This window comes from Saccostrea cucullata, unplaced genomic scaffold (assembly GCF_032062105.1).
Source record: "Saccostrea cucullata isolate Sc308-1 unplaced genomic scaffold, CSIRO_AGI_Scuc_v1 ctg1046, whole genome shotgun sequence".
NCBI lineage: Eukaryota > Metazoa > Mollusca > Bivalvia > Ostreida > Ostreidae > Saccostrea > Saccostrea cuccullata.
Genome location: NW_026941103.1, coordinates 98151 through 119794, shown reverse-complemented (window position 1 = coordinate 119794; position 21644 = coordinate 98151). Strand labels below are relative to the sequence as shown.

The 21644-nt window shown below is 31.6% G+C and overlaps 1 protein-coding gene and 1 long non-coding RNA gene across 5 annotated transcripts; both read left to right on the top strand.

Moving 5' to 3' along the window:
- Window positions 1-2662: 2662 nt before the first annotated feature.
- Window positions 2663-20961, top strand: LOC134257207 (PTB domain-containing engulfment adapter protein 1-like). 4 transcript variants are annotated; one of them, XM_062739850.1, is made up of 12 exons: window positions 2663-2779; window positions 7821-8055; window positions 13939-14010; window positions 14137-14235; window positions 14607-14744; window positions 15079-15195; window positions 16087-16173; window positions 17137-17280; window positions 19004-19127; window positions 19668-19727; window positions 19887-20032; window positions 20188-20961. In XM_062739850.1, the coding sequence occupies exons 2-12, from the start codon at window positions 7981-7983 to the stop codon at window positions 20266-20268; spliced, it is 1143 nt and encodes a 380-aa protein (XP_062595834.1). In that variant the 5' UTR covers window positions 2663-2779; window positions 7821-7980; the 3' UTR covers window positions 20269-20961. The 4 variants fall into 4 exon arrangements, with proteins under 4 accessions (XP_062595834.1, XP_062595830.1, XP_062595832.1 ...); XM_062739846.1 differs by lacking the exon at window positions 2663-2779 and adding an exon at window positions 4014-4281; XM_062739847.1 differs by lacking the exon at window positions 2663-2779 and adding an exon at window positions 4458-4492.
- LOC134257203 (uncharacterized) lies at window positions 10107-12199 on the top strand. The gene is made up of 3 exons (XR_009989873.1): window positions 10107-11057; window positions 11744-11824; window positions 11933-12199. It is a non-coding gene; the product is annotated as an uncharacterized LOC134257203 (long non-coding RNA).
- Window positions 20962-21644: the final 683 nt, after the last annotated feature.

The following is a 21644-nucleotide window of genomic DNA, read 5'->3' as shown; positions in this document are numbered from 1 at the left end:
CAGGTGCAATGGGGACGTAAAAAAATGTCAATAGGATAACATTAGAAAATAGACATGTAAAAAAAATTTTTTTTTGAACCCATAAAAAAAATCCAGTAGGGTGGATTTTGGTGAGTCGGTCGCGTTACCGCAAAAAAACAATTTTTTAAGGATGGCCCGACGGAATGCAGAACTCAGTCACAATGAATATAATGCAGGTATCCTGTAATATTTTGAGGAACTCAAGGAGAGAAATGCAAATGTTTCAGTATATTTTAGTGAAATATTAGGACAGTGCAGAACTTTATTGATTTGTTTTACCTTTAAAAATTGTAATACATGTACAATGGATATCTTGATGTACACTGTATTTTTGTGCAAAAATTAAGCTGTAGTGGAACATAGACATAAAGGGTTTGCTTTAGGTCTATGAGTGGAATCAGTAGATCTAAGGAGAAGCTTTTGTCAGTAGATCTAAGGAGAACCCATTGTGGCCCATGCTCTATTATCATATTTTTCCTAATTTGTTATAGTGAATATTTGAATTAATTATACTGTAGTATTTTGCTTGTTCTTTTTGCCTGATCATGAGAAGGTACACAATTGATGCTTACTCCTTCACTGGCACTTGACCCCATCTCTAATGTTTTAGGGGTCTTCTTTGCTTTGCCCCTGATTTGTATTCTTCCAAGCTTGACAACAATCCCATATCACCTTTCTGATAAACAAGCAAACAATCTTTGATCAGGACTAAAAATAGCTGTCATGTTTTTAGACAGATCAATATCCTCCATATGAAGACAATTACCTTTTATATATACCCCTGTTTATTGCTGCTTTATGACCCTTAGTTACATTTATGACCTAAAAGTACGATTGTAATACTTCCCCCATACTATAAAATCTACTTCATAACATTACATACATAAGGTTCATTTCCTATTTATTATTAATAGCATAAATAAATAATACACGTGAAAAGTGTTCAAATTATGAAGACTAATAAAGGATTAATATGATATCAAATCAGCAGGTAAAGTTGCATGTATTCTTTTAAAAGGCATACTGTTTTTATGATTTTAATTGTAGATTGCTTACGATAATGTTCTTAATAATAGAAGGGGTAAGGGGTGGGGGCTCTGACGTCTCTGTATTGCCTGATGAAGTAGGGCCAAGACTTACGTAAACTTGCCAATAATCTTCATGTAGAAGTATTTTAAAGCAGGGGAACAACTAAGTTGTCCATATCAAAATATTTGTTTTATTTATAACTCTGCATTTGAAGTTTTCTTAGCAAACAAAGCATTATATTTCTATGGCCTAAAACCAAAACTGAAATAATTGGCAAATTGTTATCTGTAAAAGTTACATGGTGTCTCTACAATATGTTAGTCCTTTTTTTATTGGTTATTCCCTAAATTGATAATGATATGATCAATTCTGTCTGGTAGTTTCTAAACTGTAATAGGTAATCATTATGATGTGGATGTTGATCCTTTGAAGTTGTCACTGGTGGCAGTGGTCAATAAGGGCCTTTGGTTGCAGAAAACAATCCAATTTGTCAAAAATGATTACCGGTAGTTCAATTTCTTTTCTAAATGCCATTGTTTGAGATTTTTATTTTTTCATGTATATCTGTTTTGAAAGAAGTTTCCAAAGATTGATCCTATAGATTTGCGATTTAAATGTGATTTTAAGTTCTTTAATTAGATCTATAACTAGATTTCTAGATCCAGGTATGCCTAAACTAAGTTCAAACTTTTCCAATTTGTATCAAACTTCACTCAAACACATGAGATAGTTTAACTGATTGACTGAATTTCCAGTAAAAATCAGCTAAATATAGCTGGGCAAAAATTGAGCCATGCATCGATCCTCAATTTAGTCAATATTAATCAATCACCATAAACCTAATTTACAAAGAGATTTACATATTTGATAATTTGAATCTGATATTTTGTGTACTCTTTTGATATTTTCCTGGATTTGTCAATTATGCTTTAGGCATGTTAACCCCCCCCCCCCCCCCCCCCCCCCCCCCAGAAATCCCATATTCATACTAGGATATTGTATTCTAGTATTAAACCCCTTATCATCCCAATAAGCGATGTCATTTTCAGTTGCATGAATAATTACATGGTTTGAAAATTGGGAGCATGTACTTGCATAAAATGAAATGTTATGATTAATCATCTGTGCTAACATAGGTCCTAAAACAGTATGTGGAGGCGAAAAACTCTAATACAATGTATACATCAACATTCAGGTAACTTTTGTGTCAGTAACATTTTTTTTAATGTATTTGATGTATTTTTTCTGCTTCTATTGTCACCTGTTTGTACATCTTAAGATATGGGATGTTTGAGGCCTGACAAATTTGATGTCAATTTTTTTTCCTACTTGAAATTTTACTCCTTCTAACATTCTTCTTGATGATATAATACATACATAGCTATTACCCCCGAGGGATTAATTAAATTACTCACTCGTGTTTTTAGCCTGTAAAATATCTGTCTCTTGGTAAATAACAACAGTTTATTTTCCCTGGATTGCCACTTTTTTTGGCATAGTAAAAAGGTAGATAATGATTTTATAATAAACATTGATCGCTTTTATTAATAAAAATATGGAATATCATAATTTTAAATACAAATATTATTTTTAAACATGTGAAATTAATGTTCTTTATTGACAAAAAGTCAATGCAACACTAATTTTCTTGACTTTCATTTTTCAGCCTGATCTATGAAGAGGATAATGAAGTTTAACTAGAGTGAACTTGATCTGAAGAAAATTACTGGTAAGTTCTATTTTGTAGAGTTTTAGATTTGAATTACATTAAAGATTTAAATTGCTAGAGTGACATAATTTGAAATATCAAACTTGAAAGGATTGTTAATTATTTAAGGACCGATACCCCTAGCTAATAAGACAAATTATTTTTGAGACTAAGATCTTTTAATTAATGACTATTACAAGCACATTGTAGTAATAATACCGAAAGTGGGAGTGGGGGCTGCAGCCAAAGAAAAAATCAACTTACCTGATAAAAAAACTAACAAGCAAGCTAGACTTTTCCTTTATAAAATTGTCCAAACATTTCATACACACACCCCCTTCTCAAAATATAGAAGTCTTTCTAAGATTTAAAGTACAGTGTATTTTCTTGAAACACTTTTATATATGTATAAAGCTCCCATCCATGTCATTTTTAAGCTGAATTTATTACACATTCCTGAGACTCATCTTTATTTGAAAAATAAAATGGCATTAAAATACTGTAAACCAACTTTTATTTGCGTTCGAGAAATTTTCGCGAGGTTCGCGAGAGCCTTGTCATCGTGAATATTTCTCATCTTGAACGGGTCCTTAAAGTGTGTCTATTAACAACAGATCCAAAAAGGCTTAATCGCAAACTAGTTTATTCCTGGTAAAGTGTGAAGTAAAGTCATCACGAATAAAAGTTAATTTACAGTATAAGTGTGAAGACATATTTTATAACTTGCTGGTTTTAACTTGTATGGTCAATTCGGAACAAATTCTAAGACCACCTCATGGCTATCAATGAAGCATTTGGCACTATATATTGATATTAGCAAAGATGTTTTTTGTTAATTGTGAATGAGGGACAATTAAGAGTTGTTGTTTTGAACATACTTTATTGTCAACATGTCAAAGGGATTGGACACAAGTTCCAAAAACTTAGATAGTCCTCTCCCATACATAAAATATCAATAGCCATACAATGTTGTACAGAGTTGTTCCCCCTGATTAGAGAAGGGACAAGAGTTGTTTCCCCTGATTAGAGATTTTGGGACAAGAGTTGTTTCCCCTGGTTTGAGAAGAGTTATCAAACATAATGCATAACTTAATGGTTTCTCCTTAAGATGAAAATGTTGCACTTTATAATTTAAGTGTCTTTATGTGGTGTGATTACATCTTATTAAAGACGCACTTCCTAGCTTCTATATGATTTTCTTTTGATATATACCTTACAGTTGTTTTTAAAAATAAATATGAAATTGTCGATTTCATAATACACACCTCATTCTGGGGCTTGCTGTATTGTGATTGACATGTTTGTAAGAATGAATGGCTGTGAACTTGGTACTTCAATCTCTACATGTGTGAGTTGGGATAAGCTAATTAGGCAGGCGATGTGGTACATGATACTTAAGACTATTATTTTGCCTGGGTCTCCTCTCTTATCATGACTGCTACAACCCACACTCTGGTCATGATTGGGATGTCACAGAAAGCTCCGTTAATTTCCGAGGAGGAACATTTCATTGAGGATTTCAGGTATTTTGTGAGTTTCTTTGTGAAGGTCAGAAAATGAAGGTGATATCTTCCTTGTAAACATTTTAATTTACCTCTTTCATATTACTTTTGACATAGTTATTAACAAGGAAATTGAATTGTTAGTGTGCACTAGCTGATGTAAAAGGAAGAGCAAGCTTCAGAGAATGATTGGTTTTCAGGTACGGTTATAAATGGAAATCAGAAAAAAAGAGTACGTATTTTACCAATTTATATCTATTTATTGAGCTGTATATGGTGTATGCATAAAGTTTTAATTAACTGTCTATGTGTCTGTGTATGCAATTGGTGTATGTATCATCCTTTATTTGAATTTTCAAGAAAATTACATGACTGTAAATCAGAGTTTCCTGTCCTCCTGGAAAGGGGGGGGGGCAAAGACACCAAACAGGGAGGCAACTGCATGGGAATAATTATCTTTTACCATTCCTCTATAATTTTTTAAAAATTAAGCCGTAGCTGTTTCAGTCTTCAAATATCTTGTAAAACTGCATGTGCACTTACACGTGGAGTTCTAATGGGGCAACTTCCTCTCTTTAAATTTTTTTTTATAATGAACAAAGATGTAAGTGTGTTACAATGGAGGAACAATTTGTATTCATCTTTAAAAAATATAACATATAGTACAGACATCAGCAATATACTCTAATGTCCTAAAGAAACTGCCTATAGATTATATTATACTAACCAGTTTTTCTCCAACTGGAGTTCCTTAATTTTTTCTTTATAGACACAATTTTTAAGGCTTGCAGACTGTCTTTAGACAATTAAAAAATATCTTCAGTTAGAGAAAAATGGATTGTTAAAGAATATTATGGAACCTAGTTTTTCTCCTTTTCATGACAGTGATTTTTTTTTGTATTTTGTCTATACTTATTAGTACAGTCAAGCCTTGTTATCTCAAACTAAATGGAACTAAGGGAAAATTTCAAGATATCCAAGAGTTCAAGATATGGAGGATAAAAAACAGAAAAACTGGCTAGGATTTAAGAAATAAAGTCCGCATTTTCGTGAATGTTGCAGAATAACCTCCGAGGTGGAGAAATGTTGTTTGAAAGATAAAAGCCGAGGCGCTGAGGCTTTTAAATTTCAAACAACATTTCGAGACTGAGGACTGAGCAAATCACAGCAATAAATTAAGGAGGGATTTTTGTCTGATTTCTGACTAAATAAAATATAGAAGTCATATTTGCTTACATCTTCTTGGCCAGAAAAGTTCAACCTTATGTACTAGCTTCCTAAACTGCTAATTTTTTTAAGCTTATAAAGAACCCAGTAAAGGTACCAGATACATGCAGAAGTATGCAAGTAATATTTAGTTAACATTAATGATCAGCAACTGAACATTTTTGTCAGATTTTTTATAACATTATGGTTAAACAATGGATTTCTGTTACCTATATATCTACCAGGAAGACAGGTAACTTAGCACGTCCTATTGATATTTGGTACGTGTCACATACTGTAAATCGTTTTAATTCCACGATGTTAAAATTTCACGATGTCTCAAAAAGTACCATTTGCGATGGTTTTAATTTCACGCTGCAAGAAATTAATTAAAAATTTCGTATAAGCAATTTAACATTTTTAAAAACTAGTAATAACATTCACGATGGGTTTAATTTCGCGGAAAATTAACAAATCGCGAACATAGCGAAATTAAAACCATCGTGAATATTTGCCAATCTACAGTATATATTTACTAAGGAAGTTTTTGCTTGAAATATCCATTAAAAATAATTTTATTCCTAAGAAAAATGATCAACAAAATTTCCTTGACATTTTTTTTCATTTTATTTGTTATAAGAAACTTAATATAACTGATAAAAGAGAGAAGGGGGAGGGGAGAAGGTGGAGAGAGAGAGAATTTGAAGGGAAACAGCTTTTACATTTTGATGGATCTTGATACAGTAAAATATGCTTATAAATAGCAAACATTCTTATTATGTATGTAAATATATTTATGGGAGACTAGAATCATGAATTCAAAATTCATAAACTTCTCCTTATTATTATATGTTTCCAAGAATGAAGCAGAAACTGTGATCAAGGGGGTTAACTCTTAATATTAACACATGCCAAATGTGGATGAAAAGCATTATGGATTAATTCCAGTAATATATATTATTGCCATTATTAAGCATAAATGTTCTTACTAAAGTAAGTGGTGGATTATCTATAAATGAGAATAAAAAAAAAAACATATAAGTTATTTGTGCATATATTATAACTGCATAATTATATGTATATGCAGGTACAGGCATAATATGTATATTTCATTTTACTTTAAAACTATATATTAAAAAAAGTAAAAAAGGAAGAAAAAAAAGTTAAAAACAAAAGATAAATGTAGAGATATTTTGTTAAATTTTTGCCCTACAGGTACAATATTAGAGCACTTAAAACACCTGAGCATTTCAGGCTTGTAAAGAATGACCCAAAGATAGAACTGGCATTTAAATCACTCAGGTGTAGAAAAATGAAATCTTCTCCAATACATAACATATAAACCTCTGAGCTGTGTTACTGTACTTGTGTACAATCATGGCTGACTAAATGGTGTTAAGATTTGGTCAAATTTGGAGTTGACCTATAGTGATTGTTGGGTTCAGATAGGGGGATTTTTTGTATTGCCTGACTATGGATTTGTTTACATGAACAGCTGACTGTAGCAGTAGTGTGTTGTGTTGCCGAGTGTCATGTGTTTTTATTAAGTTTGTCTGTGTGTATCGGAGATATAAAATATTTTATCAATATACATGTATGTATAGACAGGATCAAGGTGGGAAGTATATATTGACACTTACTAGGAGTGAACTGTGAGAACAGACAGAAGGGTTGACGTGGACTGCAATTGCTTGCACTATTCTGTTGTGAACGTTATGTAGTGAATTTGTTTAAATGAGATGATTTTGAAATACACCACAGTTTTTTTTAAAGAGTTCAACAAGTGAATTGCTTACACTGTAAAGTTTTTATAGAGTGTTTTCCTGCACCATTCCTTGATCTACTTTAAAAAAATTTGATTGACAAGAAAACTACTGGAGATGTACATGTGGCAGAGTTAAAAATAGCCCTGTACGGCTCGCAGTGTGTCCTCTGAATTCAGACTTTGGATATTGTGTTTTCTGATCTCGCTGTTCCATAATTTCCTGCAGGAAATTGTACTTTGTTCCCACAACTGACTGGTGACTTGACCTTGAAACAGTGTGCCAAAATTATCCATAATTTTTTATGTATTCAAATATCTGTCATGCTTGGATTAATCATTACGCATTATTAACTGAGGAATAAAGAGGCCAATCTAAAGTGACTGATGTATTAATCAGGGACTAAGTGGTTTTGTAGTACCAGTTCCTGCATTATAATATAACGTTACTGTTTGATGTAGTATTATCTCGGAAGAGATAATACTTTTACTGATAAACTTTTGACAACAATTGATCACTGTGCTTTATTGTAAACCTATCTAATATGGATGCCACAGCTAAGGTTAAAGTTTCCCGTGATTATTTCATTAGTAAACAGAATACTGTGCTGCTACCCAACAAAGATTTTGGGAAGAGGAAATTCCTTCATCTTGGAAACAGCACTGGCAGCTTAAAGTCGCCGGGAAAAGAGAAATCCTTTGAAGGAGGAATAGGGGGCATAGAAGAGACCAGTGCCCCCCAAGTTCTCACCATGAAGTCAGCCCTAAAGCAGTGGATCCACCCCCCTGACAAACTACTCACTGGACATATTGTGTACAATGTCAAGGTAAGGGGTCAAAGGTCATGCTCATACAAATGAAGCTGTGCTAAAAAAATCTGCACCTTAATACACTCTTATTAATGTCAAATTTGTGGTAAGGAACCATCCTCCTGTGTTAAAATCCTTTTTTAATAATTTTGGTTTGAAAATCATCTGAAATTATTTTAACTCAATAACAACTGTAAATGTTAGCTTAACCATACACCCCCTCCCCCCTCCCCACACACACACAAACCACTGGTTTTAAGATTCCATATCCCAGGTATCCATGACTCAATCTTTACAAACCTTGAGCTCATTGAGACATTCATATTAAAGAGATTTTTTCAATATAAAAGGAGATTTTTTTAATGAAATACCTCTGAAATTTTCTGTCAAAGACAGAGATGCATTTATAGCCATAGGGTATACAACAAATTTAACCCTTTCATAAAGTGCATTGCAATTAAAATAAAATATGCATCCTGCTGAAAAACTCCTGCTAAGGACAGACTGTGCATATGTTAAAGTACAGTGGTAATATACTATAGGAACAGATTTTAAATAGAGACTTGTAAATGACTTTTTAGAAAAAAAAAATATGTTATGCTCATATCTACAAAGATTTTACAATCCCATATCAAAAAATAATACAGAAAAGTATATTTTTAATATATTTTTAATACATTCATTTTTGTACTTTCTTAAAATAATACAGAAAAAATATATTATTTTCCTATCACAAAAAATTCAGTATATCATTTTTGTATTAAAATTTGACTTTGATTTTGTACAGTATATTATTTTTGTATTTTTTTGGACTTAGATTATTTTCAGTGTATTATTTTTGTATTTTTTCAGGACTTATTTTTTTCCACATGTATTTTTTCTGTATCAAATTTGAACTTAGTAATTTTACAGAAAAGTCTATACAGTTAGACTGTATCATTTCTGTATTAAATTTGGACTTAATAATTTTACAGACAGTTTGTCTGTATTATTTTTATATCAAATTTAGACTTAGTAATTTTACAGAGTTTGTCTGTATTATTTTTATATTAAATTTGGACTTTGTAAATTTATAGAAAAGACCTTACAGTTAGACTGTATTATTTTTATATTAAATTTGGACTTGGTAATTTTACAGAAAGACAGTCAGTATTTTTTGTATCAAATTTGATTTTAGTACATTTACAGAAAATTCCATATATTTGGTCTCTATTTCTTTTTGTTGTTAGGGGGGGGGGTTAAATTTAGACATATTTTCTATTTACGTTTGTCTCTATGAACTTTATAAATTTTAGAGAAATTCCTTGCAAAATGTCTGCTGCTTTTTTTTATAAGTTTATAGCATACCCGGTACTTAGAAAATTTTTATTATATATTTTTTTCAGGAATCTTGGTATCCAATTATATAGAACTTAAATAATTAATTGGTACTAAAATTTATGTTAATCTCAATCAGTGGTAATCCAGAGAAATATTTCCGTCTTGGGCATGAAGACTTTACAGCGGGTTTACATTGACTTTTCAGCGGGTTTACATCTTTCACGTGTTTACATCTATCACACAACAGGTGGTCTTGCAGGCTAACAAATGATTGCATCATACTACAATTCAGAAATTACGTGATTTACCTGTGCACATGGAAAGTCCCAACTAGCTATTACCATGCATACGATGTTTTCTTCAGATTTTAGTATATATGTGCATTTTTTTTCACTCAGAGCAGGAATCATATTCAAATTATCCTAAATAACTTTCAAGAAATGAGCTGACAATGTTCAAGTCTAGAAAGGGATGTGCAAGTAGTAGGTTTCCTAATTTAAATTATCAGTGTGTTTAAGATAGATATTTACACTAGAGAAAGTTAGCTGAAACATGTGCAAAAATTATTAAAGTTTGGAAGTATTAATTTTTTTAACCTGCTTGGACTGTGTTATTTATGTAGTAGTACAGTCAATTTAATTATTCTAGTAGTTGTAATGTAAGATGGTTTTATTCAGATAAAATATCAGTTTTTCTTCAACTCTGTGTTTAATTCTACTCTCAGTTTAAAAAAAAAACGATCCTGATGTTAATTAGCTAATAATTTACAAGTTAATTATCTTTGATCTTGGGCTAATTCTTGCATAATCAATGCAATCAAATGACAGTTTCTCAAGTTAAATCTTCTACCCTGACAGCCTGAGGCATGTTAATTAGCCAGGTGGCTGTGTGCTTGTGTTCAAGCGTGAAGTGATTTCCTGTCGTGAATTCACACTTGGTTGCGTTATGTAAACAAGAGATTATCAGTATGCACTGAATAAACAGAACAGCTAAGGAATATTGCCTACACTGGGAATATTTATTAATTTTTTGTTAGGAAAATAGGACATGGCGCCGAGAAAAGGGGGCATGGCTCTGTGCCTTGCTATTTTGCTTTAGATTTAACACTAAATTGACCCTTCTTCTTGAACTTTATGGTCTATTATACGGGTCAACTTGTATACTAGTGATTAAAAAAACAAAAACAAAACAATATGGCTGACCAGAAATCTTTCTCATCTGTAATCGGAAAATTTCTTAAAAACAAAAATAACGATTATAAGAAATGATTCCTAATAATTATTCTAGTAATTATCAAGGGTTTATTATATTGATTCCATATTACTTATTAGACTTCGTACATAAGTAAATTTCCTTAGACTGTTAAAAATATTTTATATTTAAAAATCGGCAATCTTCGTAAATAAGGAGCTATTTGATTGGTCAGATTTTAAAATTTTTCTTTGCTTTTCTCTGATTGGTTAACGGTAATTTACCCACGCCATTTTGAAAAATAGATCGACGAACCGAATTGAGAGAGTTGGTGATGTTTAATAAAATTTAGCTAATATTCGCCGATGAAATTGGTAGAAAATAGATGTTTAGCTACAGCATGTTAGCATGGATCACATTTATAAACAAAGAAAAGCGAAAACGGAAGGAGGTTGGCGTTTTTCAAGCATCATGCCCTGGCTTTCCTGGTGTAAACAACGCCATATGCGGTAAGAATTTACATAAAATAGCACAGTAGTTTCAATTTTTAAAATGTGAAATGTAGATTAATAAATGTTATCTTTTATAAACAATTTATAGTAGGTCAAATTAAATGCAGATATATTGGATTTGTGGCGAAAGAGAGTTTTGTAATGCTACTTTCTATCTTGAATTGTATGGATAATTACGGGCTTTCAATGGCAAATGATATTATTTACATGGACCAAAAATGACTTAAAAATTAATTTAACCCTATCCCTCAGGCCTAAACATGGAATAATAACAGATAAAATCATCTTGGCATACAACCATTCAAATTTTGAAATGTGAAGGGGGGGGAGGGGTAATCATTGCAACTAAACTTCATGGATTTATGGTTTAGCATACTTATAATTTATTTCAAAAATGACTTGAGAAGAAGGTGATAAGAAAGATTTTTTTGGCACAAACTAATTATTTTTTATATCAATATATGATGATCTGTATTTCCCTTGCCCAATATCACTTTAAGATTTCAAATCAAATGACCCCCCCCCCCCCCAATAAAAGGGGGGGGGATAATGGCTCAATTTGTAGAATATTTTGCCATGAAAAATTCCAATCAGGTGTATTGGCAGTTTTATATTTTCATTTTTTAATGCTCTGTATTTCTATCCGTTCTGCAAAACATTTATCAGCATCATTACTTTTACAGTTTGAGTGCCTCTGCAGAGCCATAGAAGAAAAGCTGATTAGTTATAGAGGAATAGGACACCCACCCCTTGAGGCATTACAGGTGTGTAACATTGACAATATCAGCTAATCATGTGAAGATTTCTTTTTGTGTGTGTCTGTGCATCTAATTTTGATACACCTCGGTACTTTTTGATATTCTATTTTGTAGATTATGCAGGACCAAGCAGGATGACAGTGAGAAAACTGGAGATGTACTTCTTCAACAAAGTAAAGTGCTGTGCAAAAGAAACCCCAAAGCAGAGAGAAGATCTAGACTTTTGAATTCATATCTCATTATAAATGTACAATTTACAAAGACAATAAGATTGATAAAACATGACTTAGAAATGAGGACAATTGAAGAGTGAATACTGTATGTAAGACAGAAAAGATCAAGATAATTGCACAAAAAGTAACTAAATCAGTAATCTAAAGACATTTCTTTTTTTTGTATTTTTCAGAATGTATTATTTTTAGATTTTTTTGTTTTAAATGCGATTTTAATACAGAAATAATAGACTGATACAAAATTAATACATTTTGTATTATTTCCCTATTTTTTTTTTCAAGGTGCTCCAAATAATACAGAAATAATAGACTGATACAAAATTAATACATTTTGTATTATTTTCCTATTTTAATTTTCAAGGTGCTCCAAATAATACAGAAATAATAGACTGATACAAAATTAATACATTTTGTATTATTTTCCTATTTTTTTTTTTTTCAAGGTGCTCCAAATGATACAGAAATAATAGACTGATACAAAATTAATACATTTTGTATTATTTTCCTATTTTTTTTCAAGGTGCTTCAAATAATACAGAAATAATAGACTGATACAAAATTAATACATTTTGTATTATTTTCCTATTTTTTTCAAGGTGCTCCAAATAATACAGAAATAATAGACTGATACAAAATTAATACATTTTGTATTATTTTCCTATCTGTTTTTTTCAAGGTGCTCCAAATAATACAGAAAAAATACATCAAGTGTATTATTTTTGTATTTTTACTGAGAAATAAAGTATATTAAAAATATATTTTTTTGTGTTTCATTTCTAAGAAAGTGTATTATTTTTGACCTAATTTGGAACCAAGATAAAAAGGGTTCCAAATTTGGTCATTAAAAATATACTTTTTTTCTATCATTTTTGTATTATTTTAATCTATTATTTTTATATTTATTTTCGATATGGGATGTCTCATCAAAGTAACTGACGTACTGTATAGAAAAAAAAATCATGTATTTCTACGCCGTTGTTTTTTTTTCTATCATATATATCTGATTAGCCTAATAAGAAATAACCTTATGTTTAAGTAGCTACATTAAGATTACATTTCCTTAAGGGTTGGCCGGTTCTTGGAATCAGCATTTTTGAAAAGGTCATATCATCCACTAATGAAAAAAACAAAACTTTTACTATTAAACATTTCATATGATGATATTTTGCAGAAAGAAATAGTTCCTTGTTAATTCTATCTTTTTAAATATGTTCTGGTAACAAAGTCTGATCTGGAGAAAAGCAATAAGTTTAATGTATAGTAATTGATAATATTATGCACACCATTGAAAAAAAAATAATGCATATAATTCTCCCATAAATTATTTCAGTTTATGTACATGTATCATGTAAATAACACGATAAACAGCAAATAAATATTATGGTGTCCCAATAACATTTTGTTTGGAAATTAATACACAATGGGGACAACCATTTGATTCTGGAAATTTTGGAAATAAATATTTTTCTTGAAAATGTTGAAAATGATTAATCTGTCCTCCACTTGAAAGGAAATACTGTAGACAGGGAAATTTTCGCCCGTGTTTTATTTTTGCCCCTTTTGCCCTTACCTCGGTTGAGTGAATTAAAAAAGGTGCGAATTCAAAGAATACAATAGAAATTATTAAACAAAACTGTGACTGGACGAATTTAAAACAGGGCAAAATTGTTTGCAAGTGTAAAAGGGCGAAAATAAAGCGGGGCGAAAACAACCCTGTATACAGTAGATAATCAGACCTTGACTGTTGGAACCTACCCCCCCCCACCCCCCCCCAACACACACACACACACACCCCCCCCCCAACACACACACACATCTTCTCCTCTTCTTTACCTCCTTACTTATTGACTGTGATTTAAACACTGATTTCCTGATGTATTTTGACAGTTTTTGGGTGAATGTGAAGTAGACAGTGCCAAGGGAACAGATATAGTAAAAGATGCCATCAGAAAAAGAAAGGTATGTAAGAGCTTCATCAGAAACAGACAACTCATTTATCAAATGAATAATAACTTGATATATCATGAGAGAGTATATTCCATATGATGAATGTATTGTTGAATTCTTTGTCATCTTCTTTTTCAGTTTAATAAACATATACGAAAGGCAGAGGGCCAGAAAACACCCCGTGTTGAACTGACTATATCAGCTGATGGAGTCACAATTCAGGATCCCAAAACCAAAGTTAGTTCCCCTTCCTCTCCCTCTCTTTACCTTTTTCTTTCTGAAAATATTATTGACAATTAGAAGTTTAAAATATTTAATTTATTAGAATTAGATTTTTAATTTGTTATTGTGAAACATAAAGAACATAAAGAACTAGGCAGAGTAAGGACTCTATTTGGCCCCTTGCATCCATATTTCTCCTTTATAGACATCATATTGCTACATTTGGCCCCTTGCATCCATATTTCTCCTTTATAGACATCATATTGCTACATGTATACCAATTTCAGTGTTGTTCAAAAACTTAATTCTCCTCATATTGATCAGTACATGTTTATACTGTCATGTACCGATTACAATGTTCAGCTGTGTTTTAACATCTATTCCAGGCCTGTATGCATCAATACCCCCTGCACAGAATATCATACTGCGCTGATGATAAAACAGACAAACGGATGTTTACTTTTATTGCCAAAGCTTCAGACTCCAACAAGCACTTTTGTTATGTATTTGGAAGTGAAAAGTGTGTAAGTTCCCTTAAATGTACAATTTTTTGTTTTTTTAAATGGATGTGTATGTACGTTATGTGATTGCTTGTCATCAGTCATCTAAGACTTCTCATGAATTATTTACTGTCAACATGTACCTATGCATTTTAATGAAGACAACAAATCTGCAGAAATATACTGATTTTTATTTCTTGCTTTGGTTGGTTTGATTGTTACTTTCATAATTCTGGCTCTTTTAACACGTTACATATACATGTGACTTAAAGCATGTACTGGTAAATGCTCAACCCTTCAGAATGATCGCATTTACAGTATACATTGATATATTTTCAAAATAACTTTTTTCCCCTAGGCAGAGGAAATAACCTTGACCATTGGTCAGGCATTTGACCTTGCTTACAGAAGATTTCTAGAGACCTCTGGACAGGATATAGACACAAAGAAGCAATGTCTTATGTTACAGAAAAAGGTAATCCTTAAATACAGTCAATAGGGGTAAATCTACATTCAGTCTATATTATATGTTGTGTGCTAAGTGAAAAATTATGTTTCTATTTAGCTACAGTTAAACACGATTGTCTTGAACTTGATTTCTTTATGCTCATGTGCAGGGACCAGTGAAAGAACTTTATTCGGTAATAACTAATATTTGCCCCCCAAATCAAACTTTAATGGAGATATATTTAATTAAGTTCTTAAACAGGAAAATATATGCTGACTTCAAAGCACTGAATATTTTCATAAGTAATGACGCCATATGTACGTAATGACGTCACAAACATGACGTAAATTTAAGTTTTTTATGAATTTTACAGAAAAATGTACATATTTTGTCAATATTTTGAGTAAAAATCACCGAGTGCAGGCGTGTTCAGGATCAACATTTTGATATAATGTGTAGAATGATAATATCAATGAAATATGTCAATATTTTTCCTGAACAAACTTGCGCTCTATAAATTTTAAAGCTAAAATTGTTGAAATTTTGTCCATTTTGTCCTCTTTCTGAAAAAGGATATAAAATCGGACTAGTTTGTGACGTCATAAAAACAAAAATTGTGAATACACTGCTTTGACACTATAATATTTTCTGTTGATTTATATTTCTCATACAATTTATTGAATTCAGCACATTTCAGGAAGTTTTCAAAATTTGACTTTTGTGGGGGCAAATATATGCAATATACCGCATATAGTTCTTTGATTGAATAATTGGTAGTTTTTCATTTCCACAAATGTTTATTGCATTTTTCATTTCAAAAAATGTAGAGAAATACTTGCAATGAGGTATAAAATAGGAAATATATGTTTTGTTTCGTTTTATTCCTACTTTCATTTAGCATGATAATTGAAATTTTAGGTGCAGACACTAGAACAAGAAAATGCAGCTTTAAAAAGAAGAATTCAAGAATTAGAGAACCTGAAAGGTGTGGAACCAAATCAGAGGGTATGTTTTATTGTCATTTAGAGAATTTTAAATGGTTGTGTCTAAGAGTTTCCCTCCAACCCTTAAATGCATGCAACAGAATGCAAACTATTAATTTCCTCAAATATAAGACTCAGCATCAAAGTACATGTGTCCCATAGCAATCACTATATGTCTGCCTGTGAAACATTTTTCATAAAATCTTTAGTACTAGTGTATACTTACATTACACCTATAGGTACATAGGTTCATGGGTGTTTAATGGAAGACATCTAGAGATTTGGGTGTCTTTTGTTCAAAGGTCAAGGTCACTCAATGATAAAAACAATGGCTATCATTATTCACATTAGGATGTATTGTTTAACTTGCAATCCCAACTTCTTTAAATATTGAGAAAGGTTAGAGGAATTAATATACATATATGTACCTTGTCATTTTTTAAGTATTTGATCATAGATCAAGGTCAAAGACTATATATGTCCATTACTTTTTGAACCTTACAGCTACATGGATGGAGGATAGTTGAGGAAAACTTTAAATTTTGGTGTCACCTAGGAAGATCAATTATTTAAATCATATATAGTGAAGCAATATTATGGATAAAGAGACTATTGATATGGCTGTTATATGTTTAGGTATAAAGCAGTAACTCAAGAATGCAGGTAGTTTCAAACCTAGAAAGTACATTTTCAGTAAACAGATGAACAATGGTTAAGGAAGAGATTCATAAATTTTATCTCATTCCATCAAGGGACAAGGAAATTGGTATTATAACACACAGACTTTACATTTGAAACACAGTTAAAACCACTATATTGGAACTCAATATGATTTTGATAGTATACTATTATTTCAGCCAAGTAATCATTATTTAATAACTTCATTCTTATTTGTATTTTAGGATTTTATTTATAAAGAATGTTAATGTTACTAAATGCATGGAATGTTGAAAGCACCCAAGGGCTCACAATTTCATTCTTGCAGATTAATGCAAATAGTCGTAGCCTTGAAATAGTTGAGGGTTCAGTCACCAAAGACTCGGACAATGCTGCACACCCCTCAGGTGTGACATTGGACCCTTCCAGTCCACCAGATGATAGTTCAACAGAAAATTTCTTTTTTGATGGCGTAAGAGCTCACTCTAGCTTTGAAAACTGCTTCAAGGCATAGCTTATGCAAACACCATTAGATTGTAGTGATAGAAGCTATGCACATTAGATACTAGCTGCAGGTCTGCTCATTTTGTTTGAGTGTGCTATAAATATATAATATTTTCAATGGGTGCAGGCACTGTATAGCTCTCTATTTGTCCATCACATTTTTTTCAGACCAGGGAGCCAAAGATCTGCAGCTAATTAGACACTATTTAGCTCACCTTAGCAAGAGATTCTGACTAATGATATTTTTCTGCCAATCAATCCTTCTCAATGTTTTGTGTTTAATTTATAACATATTTTCATTTTTCTCCAGAAATTATATGTTTGACAAATGGAGAAGACTTTTAATGAAATACTTTAGTATATTAGGCACCTAGGAAGCTTAATTTCAGCTTGGTTGGTTAGGAGGGGGAGGACAACTTAACAAACTTTTTGACAAGCTAATAAAACAAAGCCACCACAAATTGGAGCATCCCCTTGCAAAGAGCATGCCTATAAATCAAGGCAACGATTTGACAGTGCAAATTACATCACTTCACTTTTTGCAAAGGACAAACTAACAAGCACACACACAAACTTTACTATGTCCTCTTAAACTCTGTTGTAATTTAGGGTATAAAAAAACAAAAGAAATGATAAAGAAGGAAAAAATTATCAGATATTAAGTACTGTAAGTAATTTTTGTTTTCAACTGTATAATATATACACTGCAAAAATTATTAAAGGGGGCAATTTATATTAGCTTTCAAATTGTTTTATATTTTATTGCATACAACCAGCAAAATAATAAAAAAGGATGGGGGCATATGGCTCCAAACAAAAATTGGTAAAGTTTGCACATGGCCAATGGGCCTTACTACATAGTCTAATTCTGTTTAATTAAGGTGGTGGTATGTTTAACACTATTTGGTACAGCTGTATTCTAATCCTACATAGTTTTAGTTTTTTACTCTATAATAACAAATTTAATGATTGTTTGGAATTCCAGTATATAGTGTTGACTCATCTATCGAGTCAAATAGTTTTGGTCTCTGTATCATAGTAACATTATGTAAATATTGCCTGTAGTTGAGTGTAATTACATTGAAAATTTTCACCCCAAGAAAACCATTGTCAACCGAGGCACAGCCGAGGTTGACAATGGTTTTCGAGGGGTAAAAATTTTCAATGTTGCACTCAACTACATGCAATATTTATTATATTATACTAAATTTACTTACCAAAAATACGCCATATATGACTTTAATGACATTTTAAAATTCCTTTTTGCCCTGTGCAAGTTGTACTGAAATTGAGTGTTAGTGTGGTTATTTCATATCTAACACCTATAATTTTGTCGACATGAGTTCTTGTTTAGTGCATTCAAATTTCAACTATGGCCATCATTGCTATGGAAACAGGATAAATTGAATTTGTAAAAAGTACTTACCTTGCATTATTTCAGTCCTTTGGAGTTCTTATTTCTGTTCGGAAATATATGAACAGTATTATACATGTAATTTAAAATGGTAGTCTTGGAATTTCAGTAACATGTTTTTCATAATACTAGGATATAAGTATTTGTAGATATATAATAAATTCATGTTTAGTTGTAAACAGAATTATTGATTTTTCCTAGGATTTTTTTGGACTTTCATCAACTTTGTATGATATTTATTTTATTTAATTAATTTTTTTTCATTTTGGTTGAATAGTTTGCTCCACAACCTTCAGTGGGTACTAGACTGGAGAACTTGATTCTGGACGACAAACCAGTTCAGACAAATGGTTCCTCCGCCACCAATGGGTCCACGCCTGTTTCACCCGGCAAAGGCCTCTGTATGTATGCTTATCGATAAAAATCTGGTGAATTAAAATAAAATGTACCCAGGAATGATAGAATTTGGCAAATTATGGTTTTGATAGATATACAAATAGATCTTGATTGCAGACAAATGCTTATGTACTGTATACAGTGTTATTTTCACTTGTATAACTAGACAGTACTTTTATCTGATGTAGTTGTGTTAAAAGATGCATAATTTTTTTCACTTAAGACTAAGCTCAAAAGGGGCAAAAATAAAGGGGTTGAAAATTTTCATACAGAAGGTATGTACAAATCAGAAAAAAAACTTTGCATGTTAACTGATGTAAATATTGATCAGTAAGGGCCACAACTCCAACATTGTTACACTGTGTTTCCTTAGGAACAGTTTCATGTACAGTAATATACATGTATCTTAAAATTAAGTCCTGTAGAATACATTAATGCTTTTTTTTATTCATATATGTATTTGTCACTCCTTCTGTAAAATTATATTTGCATCTATATGTATACTGAATACAAATTATTGTAGAAAAAATCTATTATCTTTTTAGTGTCTCCCCCTCCGAGAAGCTCAAGGTCACATTCGCATTCATCACCTGCAAATTCGTCAGGTATTTCAATAAACTACTTCTAATTACTCTTGGACAATTTGTTGGCTAATGTGGGCTAAAAGCTTTCCAAGATAGAGATATCCAAAATCTCAAAAATTCATTTTTTTAACTTTCCTTACAAAATACATTTCAAATTTTGAGTGAATTTATTTTTAACAGGGTCAGTGAACCCCTTTTCCTCCCCAGGGTCTTTCACATCAGATGTGGATCCATTTGGTATGACGGCATTCACCCCTACAGGGCCAGGATCCACCCCTCAAACTAGCACTGTGAGCAGTACTGAAAAGGAACTGATGGATATGCAGGTCAGCTACAGATTTTAAACCATATTAATTGTTCTTATATGTTAAGGACATAATTATATTGTATTTTTAAATGGATATATTTTCATGTCTTTTATATTATTCTAAATAGTGCTCATTTATCGATTTATTATATTTCTATGGTTCCATACCTCTAGGTGGGATTTAGTGCTGGCTTGTCCTTTGGCACAGAAGACTTCTCTTTGGCTGACTTTGACCCCTTGAATCAGAGTTCATGATGGGAATGTGCCAATCAGAGCATTGATGTGATATATTCTACACTATTTACCTAGTCCTTTATCACTTTGGTGTTTTTATATTAAGTGAATTCAGGTGTAAATAACATTGAAATACTTACCTGCAAATACATGTATACTTTAGTTTACCAAAGGTCATCATTATGTGCATGTATATACTTAGTCATGTAGGAGACTCAAAGACTGTTGAAATATTTTATGTAGATATATTATATTTTTGTATGAATTTATCCTGGGTCCAAGAATTACAAAATAACTAAATTGCTCTGTGAGTGAAAGTTATAATTGTGAGGTATGTTTTGTATAATAGGTAAAACTTTACTTTGCCATTCCATTTTGCAGAGCTTAGCAATATATATACTTGTATAGCCATCGGAAGCTTGTACACTAGAATGTATTATTAGAGTTATGAGATTTAAGCTTGATAATGCATATGTGGACTCTACTGTACTTTGATTGATCTAAATATCAGTACTTATTTTTAAGTCATAATGCACAAGAATTCTGCATGCTTAATTTACTGTTATAATTGTTTTGACCATTTTCGCAGTCATTTGTATGGTAAATATTAAATGCTTTCAGTCATTGTTTTTCATTATAGTTCATATGGTGGAGTGCATGATATGTGAAATCATTTTTTACAGTGGCATTCAAATAAATTCAATGCAATGAAAATCAGCTTTATCAGTTCATTCAGGAGGGAATTTGGATAATAGAAATCTGATTCTTAAAAGATCTTCATACCCTGATGTCAGAAATGTTTTTGGTCATTAAGAAAATTATATTACAGGAATAACTGTCTAATATTTTTGTTTCATGATGTGATCAATCGAGTGGCTTGCGTGATAATTTGCATAAGCGAATTATCACGCATGCCACTCGATCATTGTCACAAAACGAAAATATCTGACAATTCTTCCTTATATTTACATGTTCTTGACCCCGCAAATTCACGTGCTGCAATCCTTAAACAATGCCTTTTGATGAACCAGTAGATTTTTGTAAAAATAAATTATCTTTACTGTATGTAATTTTATCTCGGACAAAGACATTGGATATGTAAATACAGTAAAACTCTGTTATAACAAAGTCACTGGGACCTAAGAAATTATTTTGCTATATCCTTAATTCCTTATATCAATTAAGAAATTCAGTAAATTTATATAGCTGGGGACCCAAGATGACTTCCCAATATCCGTGTTCATACTAAACGAGTTTTACTGTATAAATTCGTAAAACATGAGGCACCTAATCTATTTCACTTTCAACATAGACTGACAGTCAGCCTTTTACCTACCCAATAAATGTTCAAATTTGATGGACAGAAAACAAGTTGCTTTTATATCTATGTAAGGGGA